Source organism: Salmo salar, chromosome ssa22, assembly GCF_905237065.1.
Source record: "Salmo salar chromosome ssa22, Ssal_v3.1, whole genome shotgun sequence".
NCBI classification, from domain to species: domain Eukaryota; kingdom Metazoa; phylum Chordata; class Actinopteri; order Salmoniformes; family Salmonidae; genus Salmo; species Salmo salar.
The window spans coordinates 57568361-57587555 of record NC_059463.1 but is presented as its reverse complement, the minus strand read 5'-3'; the positions used below and the strand labels follow the sequence as shown (position 1 = coordinate 57587555).

Below are 19195 nucleotides of genomic sequence, written 5' to 3'. Positions count from 1 at the left end.
TCGCTCCTCTTTTCAGTTTGCTGCAGCCAGCGACTGTAACAAGCTGCAAAAAACACTCAAACTGGCCCATTTTATCTCCGTCTCTTCATTAAAAGACTCGATCATGGACACTCTTACTGACAGTTGTGGCTGCTTCGCATGATGTATTTAAAAAAAAAAAATTGAAATCTTTATTTTAACAGGGAAAACAGACTGAGACCTGGATCTCTTTTACGGCTGTGCCCTGTGTAAACATGTTGACATGTACAGTTTTAGGCATACAGACAAGAACATTTCAAACATACAAAACAAAGACAATTCAACAGAAACAATCACAGACAACATCATATTGATCCTCCATAACATTTTGGAAATGGGCAAGGGACACCAGAGTGTCTAACTGAAGTTGGATCTGCAGTTTGTTCCATAAATAAGGTGCAAAGGAACTAAAGGCAGTCCTACCCAACTCTGTGGAGACCGCAGGAGTCTCTAATGTAATCCACATCTGTGATCTGGTTTTAAAATTAGTATATCTAGTGGAAATGAATGATGATATATATGGAGGTAGTTTTAAAAGAAGCGCTTTAGAAATAAACAAGCGAGCATGTTGCTCTCGCCTCACAGATAGAGACGCCCAACCCACATGTTGATATAAGATACAGTGATGAGTTTTGTAACTATCACCCGTGATAAACCTGAGTGCACAATGGTAAATAGCATCCAGTGGTTTTAATGTGTTTGCCGTAATCTAAAACGGATATAAAAGTAGCCTGCACAATTTGTTTTCTATTTACGGAGGACAGACAAGCCCTGTTTCTGTAAAAGAACCCTATCTTGAATTTGAGCTTTTTTCCCAATTCAGTAACATGTTTTTTAAAAGAAAGCTTATCATCTAACCATACCCCTAAGTATTTATATGCAGAGATCTGTTTGATTTGTGTACCATCCAAGCTAGTGATTACAAAAGTGTTTCTAACTGAGAGTTTAGACCTAGAAAAAAACATGACATTTGTTTTCTTAGCGTTTAAAACAAGTTTAAGCTGTAAAAGAGACTCCTGTAGTATCCTAAAATCAGACTCCAACTGCATTAAAGCTTGGTCCGCTGTTGGAGCAATAGAGTACATCACTGTGTCATCTGCATATAAATGGAATTTACAATATCTGACATCATCACCAATGTTGTTTATATAAAGTGAGAACAATAGTGGGCCAATTATTGAACACTGAGGGACCCCTTTAAGTAACTGTAGGGGGTCAGACTTGACCCCGTCGACCATGACGGCCTGAGTTCTATCTTTAAGATAGTCATAAAACCATCGGCAGGCATCAGTGCCCAGTCCTATAGATGACAGCTTACTCAAAAGGATAGCATGGTCTACAGTGTCAAAAGCTTTTGACAAATCTACAAACAACGCAGCACAGTGCTTTCTATCATCTAAGGCATTTGTAATATCATTTACAACAAGCATAGTGGCCGATGTGGTACTGTGTTTAGATCTAAAACCAGATTGATTGGTGCTAAGAATACTGTTAGCAGAAAGAAAAGACTGTAACTGTTTGTTGACTATAGATTCTAGGATCTTTGCCAGACAAGGGAGCCTAGAGATGGGTCGATAGTTATCCAAATCACTACCGTCACCTCCCTTATGTAGGTGGCAGAACAAAAGCTGCTTTCCACACCTTAGGGATATTTCCTGTGCTTAATGTTAGATTAAAAATGTGTGTCACTGAACCAGCAATGATAGGTGCAGTACACTTAAGTAAGTACGGGTCTAAATTGTCAGCGCCTAAGGATTTCTTAGTATCAATGTATTGTTGTCTCTACCTTCTTGCCCTTTGTGCAGTTGTCTGTGGCCAATAATGTTTGTACCATGTTTTGTGCTTCTACCATGTTGTGCTGCTGCCATGTTGTGTTGGTACCATGTTGTTGTCATGCTGTGTTGCTACCATGCTGTGTTGTTGCCATAGGTCTCTCTTTATGTAGTGTTGTTGTCTCTCTTGTTGTGATGTATGTTTTGTCCTATATTACATTTTTTATTTTAATCCCAGTCCCGGTCCCCGCAGGAGGCCTTTTGCCTTCTGGTAGGCCGTCATTGTAAATAAGAATTTGTTCTTAACTGACTTACCTTGTTAAATAAAGGTAAAATAAAAATGTGAAAAAGTTCCAAAACTCTCTGCCAATAACAGCTAGTTTTCAGTTTCACCTCGCCACTCAGACCACTCCCAGACAGTCTTAGCAAAATTCTTGCTTGAGAAATTGCTCTTTGCAGAGAAGCTATTTTATATATTTTTGACCATTTTAATTTAAAACAATCACAGTTCTTAATTGTTACCCTTAATTCACGTACAGTGCCTTCAGAAAGTATTCATATCCCTTGACATATTCTACATTTTGTTTTTACAGCCTGAATTCAAAATTAATGAAAAAAATAATAATTCACCTACACACAACACACAAAGTGAAAACATGTTTATTGAGATTTCAAATTTATTGAAAATGACATACAGAAATATCTCATTTACATAAGTATTCACACCCCTGAGTCAATAGTTTGTAGAAGCACCTTTGGCAGCGATTACAGCTTTGAGTCGTCTTGGGTATGTCTGTATCAGCTTTGAGTCGTCTTGGGTATGTTTGTATCAGCTTTGAGTCGTCTTGGGTATGTCTGTATCAGCTTTGAGTCGTCTTGGGTATGTCTGTATCAGCTTTGAGCCGTCTTGGGTATGTCTGTATCAGCTTTGAGTCATCTTGGGTATGTCTGTATCAGCTTTGAGTCATCTTGGGTATGTCTGTATCAGCTTTGAGTCGTCTTGGGTATGTCTGTATCAGCTTTGAGTCGTCTTGGGTATGTCTGTATCAGCTTTGAGTCGTCTTGGGTATGTCTGTATCAGCTTTGAGTCGTCTTGGGTATGTCTGTATCAGCTTTGAGTCGTCTTGGGTATGTCTGTATCAGCTTTGAGTCATCTTGGGTATGTCTGTATCAGCTTTGAGTCGTCTTGGGTATGTCTCTATCAGCTTTGAGTCGTCTTGGGTATGTCTGTATCAGCTTTGAGTCGTCTTGGGTATGTCTGTACCAGCTTTGCACGTCTGGATTTGGGGAATTTCTCCCATTCTTCCTTGCAGATTTTCTCAACTCTTTTAAGTTAAACGGGGAGTGGCAGTGAACAGCAATCTTCAAGTATTTCCACAGATTTGCAATGGGATTCCAGTTTGTGCTTTGGCTGGGGCACTGAAGGACTTTCACATTCTTGTTATGAAGCCATTCCAGAATTGTTTTGGCTGTATGCTTGGAGTCATTGTCCTGTTGGAATACAAATCTTTGCCCCCAGTCTAAGGTCGTTTGCACGCTGAAGCAGGTTTTCATTAAGGATTTGCCTGTATTTTGGCTCCATTCATTGTTCCTTCTATCCTTACCAGTCTCCCAGTCCCTGCCGCTTAAAATGATCCCCATAGCATGATGCTGCCACCATCATGCTTCACGGTAAGGATGGTGTGAAATGGGTGATAAGCTCTGCCTGGTTTACTCCAGACATTGCACTTTGCATTCAGGCCAAAGAGTTACATTTTCTCACTCATTAGAGCACATAATATTTTTGCCTTATTCTCGGAGTCGTTCACGCGCCTTTTTGCAAATGCACTTCGGTTGTGCTGTCGTGCCTTTTTTTCTCTCAGCTTTTTCTCAGCTGTCTGGCCACTCTCCCATAAAGCCCAGATTGATGAAGAGCTGTAGAGACTGTTGTCCTTCTGGTAGGTTCTCCCATTTCAGCCATGGAACTGTAGTTCTGTCAGTGGTCATTGGGTTCTTGGTCACCTCCTTAACCAAGGTCCTTCTCGCCTAGTCGCTCAGTTTGGTTGGACGGCCAGCTCTAGGCAGAGTCTGGGTATTTCCAAATTATGGAGAACACCGTGCTCTTGGAAACTTTCAACACTCTAGAAATTGTTTCATACCCTTCCCCAGACATGCCTGAACACAAGTATATATTGGAGATATTTTGGGCAGTTAATTGGACAATAGTTTCTGCTCTGACATGCACTGTCAAATATGGGACCTTACATAGACAGGTGTTTCTTTCTAAATAATGTCCAAGCTATTTAATTGGCCACAGGTGGACTCCAGTCAAGTTGTTGTGGCATCTTAAGAAAATTGGATTCACCTGAGCTCAATTTGGAGTGGCATAGCAAAAGGGGTGTGAATATTAATATGTAAGATATTTCTGTATTTCATTTTCAATAAATGTGCAAAAATGTCTGGGTGAGAGAAAAAAAACAATATATAGAATGCATTTTGAATTCAGGATGTAACATAACAAAATATGGAATAAGTCAAAGGGTATGACTACTTTCTGAAGAATGTGGATCTCTGGTTCAGTGACCAGGAGATACAAATTCTTGCCCTACTCCCCAACCCTCCAGAAACCTGCCAATATATATATATATATACTTCCTCTGTGTCTTGCTATGTTCCACCTAAATGCACTGTGGCAAGGACATGGCCAAGTTCACAAACAGAGAGGGTGAGGGAGGGGAGGAAGAGGAGAGGAAGAGGAGAGGGTTAGTGGCGGGAGGCATTGCCTCTGTCCCATCAGCTGCTGCTGCTAACACGGGTTATTTTCATCACTACCCCCCACCTCCCCCTTCTCTCTCCCTCCCTCCTTCCTCCCCTCTCTCTCCCTCTGTCATTTGTTTGTGAAAACAGTCCCTGTGGCTCTGCTTTCTCACTGGGCTTGGCTCTGGGCTTGGTTCTAGGGGTTAAGGTTGGCTCTGGGCTTAGCTCTCGGGTTGGGCTTGTCTCTGGGCTCTAGGGTTGGCTCTGGGCTTGGTTCCAGGGGTTAAGGTTGGCTCTGGGCTTAGCTCTCGGGTTGGGCTTGTCTCTGGGCTCTAGGGTTGGCTCTGGGCTTGGTTCTAGGGGTTAAGGTTGGCTCTGAGATTACAACAAATGATTCTAATAATACAGTTAAAAATGGATGATGATGGTGTTGGAATCACAGATTAATAATACACTGAGAAATTCTTCATTCTCAAGGTTGAAAAAATATTGATTTTATGGATGATGATGATAATAGTAGAATTGCCGAACGAAGACCATGTTTATTGTTCAGTCGTGCTGAACTGAAGGACAGGTTCCTGCCTCTCCAAGGGTAACTGAGCTGTGAAGACAGTCGACCAGCCAGGCGGACAGCAATACATTATAGATGAGCGTCTCAGATGGTACGCAGCATTAAACACACAGCAGCCACTAGAGGAAAGAAGAGGAGAGGAGGCTGATGGACATTTATCCACTTCAAACATCTCTAAAAATGTCTCCATCTCTCTCAAAGGCCATGCTGCAAGTCAGGACTCTACTCCTCCTGTTCCTCCTCCTGTCCCCCCTCCTCCTCCTGTGCCTCCTCCTCCTCCTGTCCCTCCTCCTCCTCCTGTCCCTCCTCCTCCTGTGCCTCCTCCTGTCCCTCCTCCTCCTGTCCCTCCTCCTCCTGTCCCCCCTCCCCCTCCTGTGCCTCCTCCTCCTCCTGTCCCTCCTCCTCCTCCTGTCCCTCCTCCTCCTGTGCCTCCTCCTCCTGTCCCTCCTCCTCCTCCTGTCCCTCCTCCTCCTGTGCCTCCTCCTGTTCCTCCTCCTCCTGTCCCCCCTCCTCCTGTGTCTCCTCCTGTTCCTCCTCCTCCTCCTGTCCCCCCTCCCCCTCCTGTGCCTCCTCCTCCTGTGCCTCCTCCTCCTGTTCCTCCTCCTGTCCCTCCTCCTGTCCCTCCTGTCCCTCCTTCTGTCCCCCCTCGTCCCTCCTCCTCCTCCTGTCCCTCCTCCTGTCCCTCCTTCTGTCCCCCCTCGTCCCTCCTCCTCCTCTTGTTCATCTTCCTCCTCCTGTCCCTCCTGTCCCTCCTTCTGTCCCCCCTCGTCCCTCCTCCTCCTCTTGTTCATCTTCCTCCTCCTGTCCCTCCTCTTGTTCCTCCTTCTGTCCATCTTCCTCCTCCTGTCCCTCCTCCTGTCCCTCCTGTCCCTCTCCTCCTCTTGTCCCTCCTCCTGTTCCTCCTCCTGAAATAAAATACAATTTTATGGTCACATACACATGGTTAGAAGATGTTAATGCGAGTGTAGCGAAATGCTTGTGCTTCTAGTTCCGACAGTGCAGTAATATCTAACAAGTAATCTAACAAATTCACAATGACTACCTTAAACGCACAAATCTAAAGGGGTGAATGAGAATATGTACATATAAATATATGGATGAGCGATGGCCGTGTGGCATAGGCAAGATGCAGTAGATGGTATAGAATACAGTATATACATATGAGATGAGTAATGTAGGATATGTAGACATTATTAAAGTGCCGTTATTTAAAGTGACTACTGATACCTTTATTAAATCCATTTATTAAATGTATTAAAGTGGCCAGAGATTTGAGTCTGTATGTTGGCAGCAGCCACTATGTTAGTGATGGCTGTTTAACAGTCTGATGGCCTTGAGATAGAAGCTGTTTTTCAGTCCTCCTCCTCCTGTCCCCCCTCCTCCTTTCCCTCCTCCTGTCCCTCCTCTTTTCCCTCCTCCTCCTGTCCCTCCTCCTCCTGTCCCTCCTCCTCCTGTCGTCCCTCCTCCTCCTGTCCCTCCTCCTCCTGTCCCTCCTCTTTTCCCTCCTCCTCCTGCCCCCCCCTCCTCCTTTCCCTCCTCCTGTCCCTCCTCTTTTCCCTCCTCCTCCTGTCGTCCCTCCTCCTGTCCCTCCTCCTCCTGTCCCTCCTCTTTTCCCTCCTCCTCCTGTCACTCCTCTTTTCCCTCCTCCTGTCCCCCCTCCTCCTCCTCCTGTCCCTCCTCTTTTCTCTCCTCCTGTCCCTCTTTTCCCTCCTCCTGTCCCTCCTCTTTTCCCTCCTCCTGTCCCTCCTCCTCCTGTCCCCCCTCCTCTTTGCCTTTTTAGTAAGTTCCCATAAATATCCCAATATAAGTGTTAGAGGTCGACCCATTAATCGGCATGGCCGATTAATTAGGGCCGATTTCAAGTTTAAATAACAATCGGTAATAGGCATTTTTGGATGCCAATTATGGCCGATTACATTGCAATCCACGAGGAGACTGCGTGGCAGGCTGACCACCTGTTACGCAAGTGCAGCGTCAAAAGGACCTTGTGGCTGCAATGAGCCAATCTAAGTTGCTAGCTAGCATTAAACTTATCTTTATAAAAAACATCTTAACATAATCACTAGTTAACTACACATGGTTGATGATATTACTAGGTTAACTAGCTTGTCCTGCATTGCATATAATCAATGCGGTGCCTGTTAATTTATCATCGAATCACCAGCCTACTTCGCCAAACGGGTGATGATTTAACAAAAGCGCATTCGCGTCAGGGTATATGCAGCCGTTTGGGCCGCCTGGCTCGTTGCGAACTGTGTGAAGACCACTTCTTCCTGATAAAGACCGTAATTAATTTGTCAGAATTGTACATAACTATGACATAACATTGAAGGTTGTGCAATGTAACAGCAATATTTAGACTAAAGGGTAGCCACCCATTCGATAATATACGGAACGGTTCCATATTTCACTGAAAGAATAAACGTTTTGTTTTCGAAATGATCGTTTCTGGATTTGACCATATTAATGACGTAAGGCTCGTATTTCTGTGTGTTTATTATATTATAATTAAGTCTATGATTTGATATTTGATAGAGCAGTCTGAGCGGTGGTAGGCAGCAGCAGGCTCGTAAGCATTCATTAAAACAGCACTTTCCTGCGTTTGCCAGCAGCTCTTAGCAATGCTTGAAGCAAAGCGCTGTTTATGACTTCAAGCCTATCAACTCCCGAGATTAGGCTGGCAATACTATAGTGCCTATAAGAACATCCAATAGTCAAAGGTATATGAAATACAAATGGTATAGAGAGAAATAGTCCTATAATAACTACAACCTAAAACGTCTTACCTGGGAATATTGTAGACTCATGTTAAAAAGGAACCACCAGATTTCATATGTTCTCATGTTCTGAGCAAGGCACTTAAACGTTAGCTTTCTTACATGGCACATATTGCACTTTTACTTTCTTCTCCAACACTGTGTTTTTTCATTTTTTTAAACTAAATTGAACATGTTTCATTATTGATTTAATATAATACATAAAGTTAGAATAAAAGTGTTTGTTGTTCATTCAGTATTGTTGTAATTGTCATTATGAAAAATATATATTTAAAAATCGTCCGATTAATCAGCATCGGCTTTTTTTGGGTCCTCCAATAATCGGTATCGGCGTTGAAAAATCATAATCGGTCGACCTCTAATAAGTATATATTAAAGTGTTCAGGTGGTTGGTCCTGTAACAACAACGGTGTTCTCTTTGTGCTTCATCCTCCATAATAACAGTAGAGAAGGTGAATGGTTCACACACACACACTCACTCATGTATAGACACACACACACACACACACACACACACACTCACTCATGTATAGACACACACACACACACACACACACTCATGTATAGACACACACACACACACACTCATGTATAGACACACACACACACACACTCATGTATAGACACACACACACACTCACTCATGTATAGACACACACACACACACACACACTCATGTATAGACACACACACACACACACACTCATGTATAGACACACACACACACTCATGTATAGACACACACACACACACACACTCATGTATAGACACACACACACACACTCATGTATAGACACACACTCATGTATAGACACACACACACACTCACTCATGTATAGACACACACACACACACACACTCACTCATGTATAGACACACACACTCACTCATGTATAGACACACACACACACACTCACTCATGTATAGACACACACACACACACGTCCCTGTTGGCTCAGAGACTCTGGCAGTGGCCAACTTTTACCTGGACAAAGCAGCTCTTTATACGGCTTGGTATTTGCTAAACATTATATAGACTAGTGTATAGAATATGAAAGCACCATATGCATAGAAGAGAATAAAGATGTCTGTGTTTCTCAATAAGGGATATCAGTTTATTATCCCACCCAGTCTGTACCATATGCTTGGCCTGGCTGTATGCATTCACTACTGTAAGTCGCTCTGGATAAGAGCGTCTGCTAAATGACTAAAATGTAAATGTAAGATCTCTGTGTTTCTCAATAAGGGATATCAGTGTATTATCCCACCCAGTCTGTACCATATGTTTGGCCTGGCTGGCGTCCGCTGAGCTCTATCTAATCATTCAGCTCTGTGTGCCGTGGCTATGAGCCAACACGGCAACATCTGACCAACCCCAAAAAACACTACCGCTCTCTTTGCTTCTTGCTTCAGAGGCTGGGAGACCGAGAGAGAGGGAGAGGGAGAGAGAGGGAGAGAGAGAGGGAGGGAGAGAGCGAGGGAGGGAGAGAGAGAGGGAGGGAGAGGTAGAGGGAGGGAGAGAGGGAGGGAGGGAGGGAGAGAGAGAGGGAGGTAGAGGGAGGGAGAGAGGTAGAGGGAGGGAGAGAGAGAGGTAGGGAGAGAGAGAGGTAGAGGGAGGGAGAGAGGTAGAGGGAGGGAGAGAGGTAGAGGGAGGGAGAGAGGTAGAGGGAGGGAGAGGGATGGAGAGGGGTAGAGGGAGGGAGAGGGATGGAGAGGGGTAGAGGGAGGGAGAGAGGGAGGGAGAGGGATGGAGAGAGGTAGAGAGAGAGGGAGGTAGAGGGAGGGAGAGAGGGAGGGAGGGAGAGGGAGGGAGGGAGGGAGAGGGAGAGGGAGGGAGGGAGGGAGGGAGAGGGAGGGAGGGAGAGGGAGAGGGAGGGAGGGAGGGAGGGGGAGGGAGAGGGAGGGAGAGGTAGAGGGAGGGAGAGAGGTAGAGGGAGGGAGGGGGAGGGAGGGAGGGAGGGAGAGGGAGGGGGAGGGAGAGGGAGGGAGGGAGCGAGGGAGAGAGAGGGAGGGAGGGAGGGAGGGAGAGAGAGAGGCTGATGGAGCCTGTACAATCAGCTGTGTTCAATGACCACTTGGAACTTGAGAGGGCACTACCATACCAGGATGAATAACTAGAGGTTGTGTTTCTGTTAGTTCTGTCAGCTAAGTGGTGACACCTTGCCTGACACCCTGCTGTAACAATGATGTATAGTGTTAACTGCACTTTACTGGATCTCAGACTAGACATGACATGGACAGGAGAGGAGGAGAGTTGTTCTCTTGAGCTGGGGATTCAGACTAAATGATTCAGGGGGAGAGGAGAGCTGTTCTCTTGAGCTGGGGATTCAGATGAAACGATTCAGGGGGAGAGGAGAGCTGTTCTCTTGAGCTGGGGATTCAGATGAAACGATTCAGGGGGAGAGGAGAGTTGTTCTCTTGAGCTGGGGATTCAGATGAAACGATTCAGGGGGAGAGGAGAGCTGTTCTCTTGAGCTGGGGATTCAGATGAAACGATTCAGGGGGAGAGGAGAACTGTTCTCTTGAGCTGGGGATTCAGACTAAACGATTCAGGAGGAGAGGAGAGCTGTTCTCTTGAGCTGGGGATTCAGACGGAGAGGAGAGCTGTTGTCTTGAGCTGGGGATTCAGATGAAACGATTCAGGAGGAGAGGAGAGCTGTTCTCTTGAGCTGGGGATTCAGACTAAATGATTCAGGGGGAGAGGAGAGCTGTTCTCTTGAGCTGGGGATTCAGACTAAATGATTCAGGGGGAGAGGAGAGCTTTTCTCTTGAGCTGGGGATTCAGACTAAATTATTCAGGGGGAGAGGAGAGCTGTTCTCTTGAGCTGGGGATTCAGACTAAATGATTCAGGGGGAGAGGAGAGCTGTTCTCTTGAGCTGGGGATTCAGACTAAATGATTCAGGGGGAGAGGAGAGCTGTTCTCTTGAGCTGGGGATTCAGATGAAACGATTCAAGGGGAGAGGAGAGCTGTTCTCTTGAGCTGGGGATTCAGACGGAACGATTCAGGAGGAGAGCTGGGGCATGGGAGGCTGCTCTCTTGAATGATGCATGTGTAAGATATTTTATCTTTGAGATTTTACTATTTTGTATTTGAGGAAAATGTGTTATCTTTGTTTAAGATCTCTGTTTACTGTGTAAAATGAGTGATGTAATGTGTCGTTCCCCAAATGTAACTCCATCTAACTGTAAGCTGTGTGGTTCCCCAACTGTAACTCCATCTAACTGTAAGCTGTGTGGTTCTCCAACTGTAACTCCATCTAACTGTAAGCTGTGTGGTTCCCCAACTGTAACTCCATCTAACTGTAAGCTGTGTGGTTCCCCAACTGTAACTCCTAACTGTAAGCTGTGTGGTTCCCCAACTGTAACTCCATCTAACTGTAAGCTGTGTGGTTCTCCAACTGTAACTCCATCTAACTGTAAGCTGTGTGGTTCCCCAACTGTAACTCCATCTAACTGTAAGCTGTGTGGTTCCCCAACTGTAACTCCATCTAACTGTAAGCTGTGTGGTTCCCCAACTGTAACTCCATCTAACTGTAAGCTGTGTGGTTCTCCAACTGTAACTCCATCTAACTGTAAGCTGTGTGGTTCCCCAACTGTAACTCCATCTAACTGTAAGCTGTGTGGTTCCCCAACTGTAACTCCATCTAACTGTAAGCTGTGTGGTTCCCCAACTGTAACTCCATCTAACTGTAAGCTGTGTGGTTCTCCAACTGTAACTCCATCTAACTGTAAGCTGTGTGGTTCCCCAACTGTAACTCCATCTAACTGTAAGCTGTGTGGTTCCCCAACTGTAACTCCATCTAACTGTAAGCTGTGTGGTTCCCCAACTGTAACTCCATCTAACTGTAAGCTGTGTGGTTCCCCAACTGTAACTCCATCTAACTGTAAGCTGTGTGGTTTCCCAACTGTAACTCCATCTAACTGTAAGCTGTGTGGTTCCCTAACTGTAACTCCATCTAACTGTAAGCTGTGTGGTTCCCTAACTGTAACTCCATCTAACTGTAAGCTGTGTGGTTCCCCAACTGTAACTCCATCTAACTGTAAGCTGTGTGGTTTCCCAACTGTAACTCCATCTAACTGTAAGCTGTGTGGTTCCCCATGCAGATACAGACTACATCCACGAGGAGGAAGAGCAGAAGGTGGAACAGATGTTAGCCTTCCTGACTATAGAGTCAAAGCAAGCCGCCGCCAGTACAGCAGTGAGTATATTATACTACAATATGCTACACTATACTACAATGTGCTACAATATACTACACTCTAGTACCTTCCTGACTATAGAGTCAAGGCAGGCCACAGCCAGTACAGACAGCAGTGAGTATATTATACTACAATATGCTACACTATACTACACTATACTACAATGTGCTACAATATACTACACTCTAGTACCTTCCTGACTATAGAGTCAAGGCAGGCCACAGCCAGTACAGACAGCAGTGAGTATATTATACTACACTATACTACACTACAACTCTCTCTCTCGCTGTCTCTGTCTCTCCTCTCTCTCTGTCTCTCTCTCTCTACTGTGGTCTTGTTGTAATGGAATTGATGTGGAATGGACTCCATCTCCCCAACTCTCTCTGCTTTTCTCAACTGTGGTCTCGCTGTAATGGAATGGGTGTGGATTCCTCTTCTCCTGCCCTTTTGGTCTGTCCTCATCCTCCTCTCCGGAGTTCCCATTGAGGACAACTCAGTCAGAGTGCTGCAGCATTAGTCAGGAGAAAACAGTAAACATTCCCTTCCTCTTCAGTGGGAAATACGATATTCTATGCTTTTCCCTAATGCAGGCCAGATTCTGAGACTGACAGATGGAGGTCTTCAGTTCTTTGTTTGAAGCTGAAGTTATATGTGGTAAATGTTCCTTACCATTTAATTATCCTTTATGCAGTTGATTTATTTCCATCCGTCGTTAATTTTCCATTATTTTTTATTTTATTTTTATTTTTATTTATTTTTATTTTTATTTTTTATTTAACCTTTTTATTTAACTAGGCAAATCAGTTAAGAACAAATTCTTATTTGCAATGATGGCCTAACAGAGAACAGTGGGTTAACTACCTTGTTCGGGGGCAGAATGACAGATTTTTACCTTGTCAGCTTGGGGATTCGATCCAGCAACCTTTCGGTTACTGGCCCAACGCTCTAAACACTAGGCTACCTGCCGCCCCAAAATTCTAAAGTGATGCTAAGGTCTGATAAAGGATACCATAGAAGTGCAGTTCTATTGTCCCTTTGGTTGAAAGGAATGAACCTCTGTCTTCATTGAAAACAATTGAAATGAAGTCGCTGCATCTTTGAAAAGCTTCTAGTGTGATCCCCCACCTTAACCTTTTGCAGGTAGACGGAGACCACTTTGTCTGTCTGTGTCCGCTGACTCAGTTTAAGGCAAATGTTCTTCATAGCTTTGTTTCAAGTCCAAAGTCATATGCGCTTAACGTACAGTTCACTTGGTTCATTTATGCTCTAAAGTGTCACTGAGGTCTGATGAAGGACGCTGTAGAAGAACTATTACTTCATTGTTTTGGCTGAAAGGACGGAGATCTTTAATCTCTGTTTTCATTAGAAGCAACAGTAATATGTCCATGAGGTCTTTGGAAGTTGTGATCTCTACCTTCACCTTCAGCTGGCACACTGACTGCACACTGACTGCACACTGACTGGACACTGACTGGACACTGACTGGACACTGACTACTACTGTGTGTAGGGTCTGAAAGCCAACGTGCAAAAGGCTGAGAGGAAAAGATTGGACGTCGTTAAGGACAGACTGAACTGAAATTAAATTGATGTTGTCAGTCCCACTTTACTCCTGATGAGGAGAGAAATTGAAACTGTGATTAGCTCTGTGTTGTCGCATCACATTTGACACAGCCAATCAGATAAAGTGATGAATTAATTTCAGTTGATACATCGTGGCATTGAAAATGAGATTAGTGTTTTCACATTTGATTCATCTGATCAAATTGAACTCAAGTGATGCATTCATTTTAATTAATCAATCAATCATAGAACTGTTTACACTTGAACTTGCAGAGAGTCAATCACACAACAGTATTACAAAAATAGGGTTAGATTACAGCCTGAGTAACCTCAGGACCCAGAACCTCTAACACTGTCTCAAGGGACTATGACCTAAGTGATGTAACCTTTACTTTCACTTGGAAGGTTATTTGTCAGCCTTGTGATGTCCCTGAAGCAAGTTATTTGTCAGCCTTGTGATGTCCCTGAAGCAAGTTATTTGTCAGCCTTGTGATGTCCCTGAAGCAAGTTATTTGTCAGCCTTCTGATGTCCCTGAAGCAAGTTATTTGTCAGCCTTGTGATGTCCCTAAAGCAAGTTATTAATACCTGGAGTTAGTCATTATCGGTATGTCCTTGGAGGCTTCTTGCTGGTACAGACTGATCCTCACTGAAACATGTACATCTGTCATATATGCCCTGCTGTTTCATACTTTACAACTTTGTAAAAAAAACGTTTATATTTTTTATTATTGAATAGCATTGGTTTTGTCGAAGCAAGCTGTAATCTCCACTCGCTGATTAGGCCAATAGTAAAGGGCATGTTTTCTTACCACCAGTGTAGATATAAGATACATATTTATGTAAAGTCATTCTACTAATGATTTATATTATGTTGCATATTCTCATCCAAAGTGTGGATTTTGGCTGGATATACAGTACCACTCACACCTACTCATTCAAGGGTTTTTCTACATTGTAGAATAATAGTGAAGACATCAAAACTATGAAATAACACATATGGAATCATGTAGTAACCAAAAAAGTGTTAATTAAACAAATCAAAATATATTTTATATTTTGGATTCTTTGCCTTGATGACAGCTTTGCACACTCTTGGCATTCTCTCAACCAGCTTCATGAGATAGTCACCTGGAGTGCTTTTCCAACAGTCTTTAAGTACTTCCCACATATGCTAAGCGATATGACGATAGAAAAAAGTATATCGTTTCATATTATGCTTTATCGTTTATTTTGTTGTGTCGCAAATCACACTCTTTACAGCAACGTTCTGTGTGCAAGGAAATTTGTAACACAAACAAACATGGAGGAGAGTGAAATGTGACACAGAGCACGGAGACACGGAGCTCGTACCTAAAAGAGGGGCTACTTCGGTCGCATGGACGTGGTTTGGGTGTAAAAAGTCTGACACGGACCAGAAAATCGTCCTCTGCAAAATATGCCGCACGCCGGTCCCAACAACAGGCTCAAACACCACTAACCTCTTTTACCACCTACGCAAGAATCATGTGAAACAGTACGGAGAGAGTCTACGGATGAGACCCAAAAAAAGTACAGTGGAGTGCTCAAAACAAACCCCCGACTCAGGCCTATTTATTTTATTTGCAGCTATAGTTGAAGTGTTTTCAATTTACCTTTTTTAGATTTTATAGATTCATATTTTATATTTTATTAAATGCTTAATTGAAAATTTGCACAAAAGTTCTAAATAAAAGGAGAAATAATCAAATATGAGTAAGTACCTTTTATTTGTTGAGTTTAATTCAAAATGTAATAAGAAATAGGCTTTTTTTAAACCATTATTTAACCAGGTAGGCTAGTTGAGAACAAGTTCTCATTTACAACTGCGACCTGGCCAAGATAAAGCAAAGCAGTTTGACACATACAACAACACAGAGTTACACATGAAATAAACAAAACATACAGTCAATAATACAGTTGAAGAAAATCTATATACAGTGTGTGCAAATGAGGTAAGAAAAGGGAGGTAAGGCAATAGAGTTTTACATGTGGTCATTTTATATAAACTATTTATTCATTGAATTTACAGAAAATGTGCTATATCGTGATATGAGATTTTGGTCATATCACCCAGCCCTATGCTGAGCACTTGTTGGCTGCTTTTCCTTCACTCTGCGGTCCAACTCATCCCAAGCCATCTCAATTGGGTTGAGGTCAGGTGATTGTGAAGGCCAGGTCATCTGATGCAGCACTCCATCACTCTCCTTCTTGGTCAAATAGCCCTTACGCAGCCTGGAGGTGTGTTGGGTCATTGTGCTGTTGAAAAACAAATGATAGTCCCACTAAGCGCAAACCAGATGGGATGGCGTATCACTGCAGAATCTGTGGTAGCCATGCTGGTCAAGTGTGCATTGAATTATAAATAAATCAGTGACAGTGTCGCCAGCAAAGGACCCCCACACCATCACACCTCCTCCTCCATGCTTCACGGTGGGAACCATGCATGCAGAGATCATTCGTTCACCTACTCTGCTTCTCACAAAGACACGGTGGTTGGAACCAAAAATCTCAAAATTTGACTCTTCAGGCCAAACTACAGATTTCCACCGGTCTAATGTCCATTGCTCGTGTTTTTCAGCCCAAGCAAGTCTCTTCTTCTTATTGGTGTCCTTTAGTAGTGGTTTCTTTGCAGCAATTCGACCATGAAGGCCTGATTCACACAGTCTCCTCTGAACAGTTGATGTTGAGGTGTCTGTTTCTTGAACTCTGAATCATTTATTTGGGCTGCAATCTGAGGTGCAGTTAATTGCCGATTTCTGAGGCTGGTAACTCTAATGAACTTATCCTCTGCAGCAGAGGTAACTCTGGGTCTTCCTTTCCTGTGGCGGTCCTCATGAGAGCCAGAACGGTGCAAAGTACAGAGAGATCCTTGAATTAAACCTGCTCCAGAGTGCACAGGACCTCAGACTGGGCCGAAGCTTCGCCTTCCAACAGGACAACAACCATGCCTTTTGGCGAACACCAAACGTGTTTGCTATATTTTTTTTCTTTAAGCTTTTTTCTGCCCACTCTTCCGTAAAGCCCAGCTCTGTGGAGTGTACAGCTTAAAGTGGTCCTATGGACAGATACTCCAATCTCCGCTGTGTAGCTTAGCAGCTCCTTCAGGGTTATCTTTGGTCTCTTTGTTGCCTCTCTGATTAATGCCCTCCTTGCCTGGTCCGTGAGTTAGGGTGGGCGGCCCTCTCTTGGCAGGTTTGTTGTGGTGCCATATTATTTCCACATTTTAATAATGGATTTAATGGTGCTCTGTGGGATGTTCAAAGTTTCTGATATTTTTTTATAACCCAACCCTGATCTGTACTTCTCCACAACTTTGTCCCTGGCCTGTTTGGAGAGCTCTTTGGTCTTCATGGTGCCGCTTGCTCGGTGGTACCCCTTGCTTAGTGGTGTTGCAGACTCTGGGGCCTTTCAGAACAGGTGTATATATACTGAGATCATGTGACAGATCATGTGACACCTAGATTGCACACAGGTGGACTTTATTTAACTAATTGTGTGACTTCTGAAGGTAATTGGTTGCACCAGATCTTATTTAGGGGCTTTATAGCAAAGGGGGTGAATACATAAGCACACACCACTTTTCAGTTTACTTTTTTTTTTTCATTTCACTTCACCAATTTTGACTATTTTGTGTATGTCCATTACATGAAATCCAAATACAAATATATTTAAATTACAGGTTGTTATGAAACAAAATTTGGAAAAACGCCAAGGGGGATGAATACTTTTGCAAGGCACTGTACCTTTAGATTACCTTATTTATGACTAACCTAATAATGCTGAACATATGAACGAGCTAGACATTGTTTTGTCTATAATGTTTTATCTATTCATTTCAGTTCAGTTTAAGTTGCTTTATTGACATGAAGTACATTCTGTAAATATTGCCAAAGCATTTCAAAAGGCTACTTATTCCACGACCATATAGTTTATCTGTTCTACTGTATATGTTGTTAAGCTATAGACTTGTTTTATCATTCTAATAAGGTACATAAGTTATCATTCAAATGAAGTAGAATGTAGATGAAATAGTGGTCTCAGTTGTCAGACACACACAGTCCTCTGTTTAGCTTTCCATACAGAGAAGACCAGAGAGAGAGATCCAAGGTATTTTTGCTAATGTTTCAGACCTGCTATTTGCCAGACAGGCTGACAGCCAAAGTATTTACTGAGTGTTAGTCTGAAATGGCACCCTATATAGTGTACTACTTTTTAGCCAGAGCCCTGGTCAAAAGTAGTGCACTATAAAGGGAATAAGGAGCAGTTTGGTATACAGGGTATCTGCCTAAGGACTCGCTAACCTGATAGTTAAATCATTAGTGTGTTTGAAAACCTGTCAGATTGTCCGCGAGCCGACCATTCCAGTTAACTCTCACCTCTCGCTGCACTCTCACCTTTCACCTCTCACCTCTCGCTGGTCTCTCACCTTTCACCTCTCGCTGCACTCTCACCTCTCGCTGGTCTCTCACCTCTCGCTGGTCTCTCACCTCTCGCTGGTCTCTCACCTCTCGCTGGTCTCTCACCTTTCACCTCTCGCTGGTCTTCTCTCGCTCGTCTCTCGCTCGTCTCTCGTCTCTCGTCTCTCGCTGGTCTCTCGTCTCTCGTCTCTCGCTGGTCTCTCGTCTCTCGCTGGTCTCTCGTCTCTCGCTGGTCTCTCGTCTCTCACCTATCGCTGGTCTCTCGTCTCTCGCTGGTCTCTCGTCTCTCACCTCTCGCTGGTCTCTCACCTCTCGCTGACCTCTCGCTGGTCTCTCGTCTCTCACCTCTCGCTGGTCTCTCACCTCTCGCTGACCTCTCGCTGGTCTCTCGTCTCTCACCTCTCGCTGGTCTCTCGTCTCTCACCTCTCGCTGGTCTCTCGTCTCTCACCTCTCGCTGGTCTTACACCTCTCGCTGGTCTCTCACCTCTCGCTGGTCTCTCACCTCTTCGCTGGTCTCTCACCTCTCGCTGGTCTCTCACCTCTGCTGGTCTCTCACCTTTCACCTCTCGCTGGTCTCTCGTCTCTCACCTCTCGCTGGTCTCTCACCTCTCGCTGACCTCTCGCTGGTCTCTCACCTCTCGCTGACCTCTCGCTGGTCTCTCACCTCTCGCTGACCTCTCGCTGGTCTCTCGTCTCTCACCTCTCGCTGGTCTCTCACCTCTCGCTGGTCTCTCACCTCTCGCTTCTGCTGGTCTCTCACCTTTCACCTCTCGCTGGTCTCTCGTCTCTCACCTCTCGCTGGTCTCTCACCTCTCGCTGGTCTCCCCCCTCTCGCTGGTCTCTCACCTCTCGCTGGTCTCTCACCTCTGCTGGTCTCTCACCTTTCACCTCTCGCTGGTCTCTCGTCTCTCACCTCTCGCTGCACTCTCACCTCTCGCTGCACTCTCGCCTCTCGCTGCTGGTCTCTCGCCTCTCGCTGCTGGTCTCTCGCCTCTCGCTGCTGGTCTCTCGCCTCTCGCTGCCCCTCTCGCTCCTCTCTCGCCGCTCTCTCACTCCTCTCGCCTCTCGCTGCTCTCTCGCCGCCCTCTCTCTACTCTCGCCCCTCTCTCGGTCCTCTCTC

At 44.5% G+C, this 19195-nt stretch overlaps 1 protein-coding gene across 2 annotated transcripts in view; it reads left to right on the top strand.

The window, feature by feature from the left end:
• rnf123 (ring finger protein 123) overlaps positions 1-19195 on the top strand; it is a 270077-nt gene that overhangs the window by 223617 nt on the left and 27265 nt on the right. For both annotated transcript variants that reach the window (XM_014168343.2, XM_014168342.2), the window contains exon 36: positions 11980-12074. In XM_014168343.2, coding sequence (XP_014023818.1) covers positions 11980-12074 — 95 coding nt within the window. The remainder of the gene's footprint in view (positions 1-11979; positions 12075-19195) is intronic.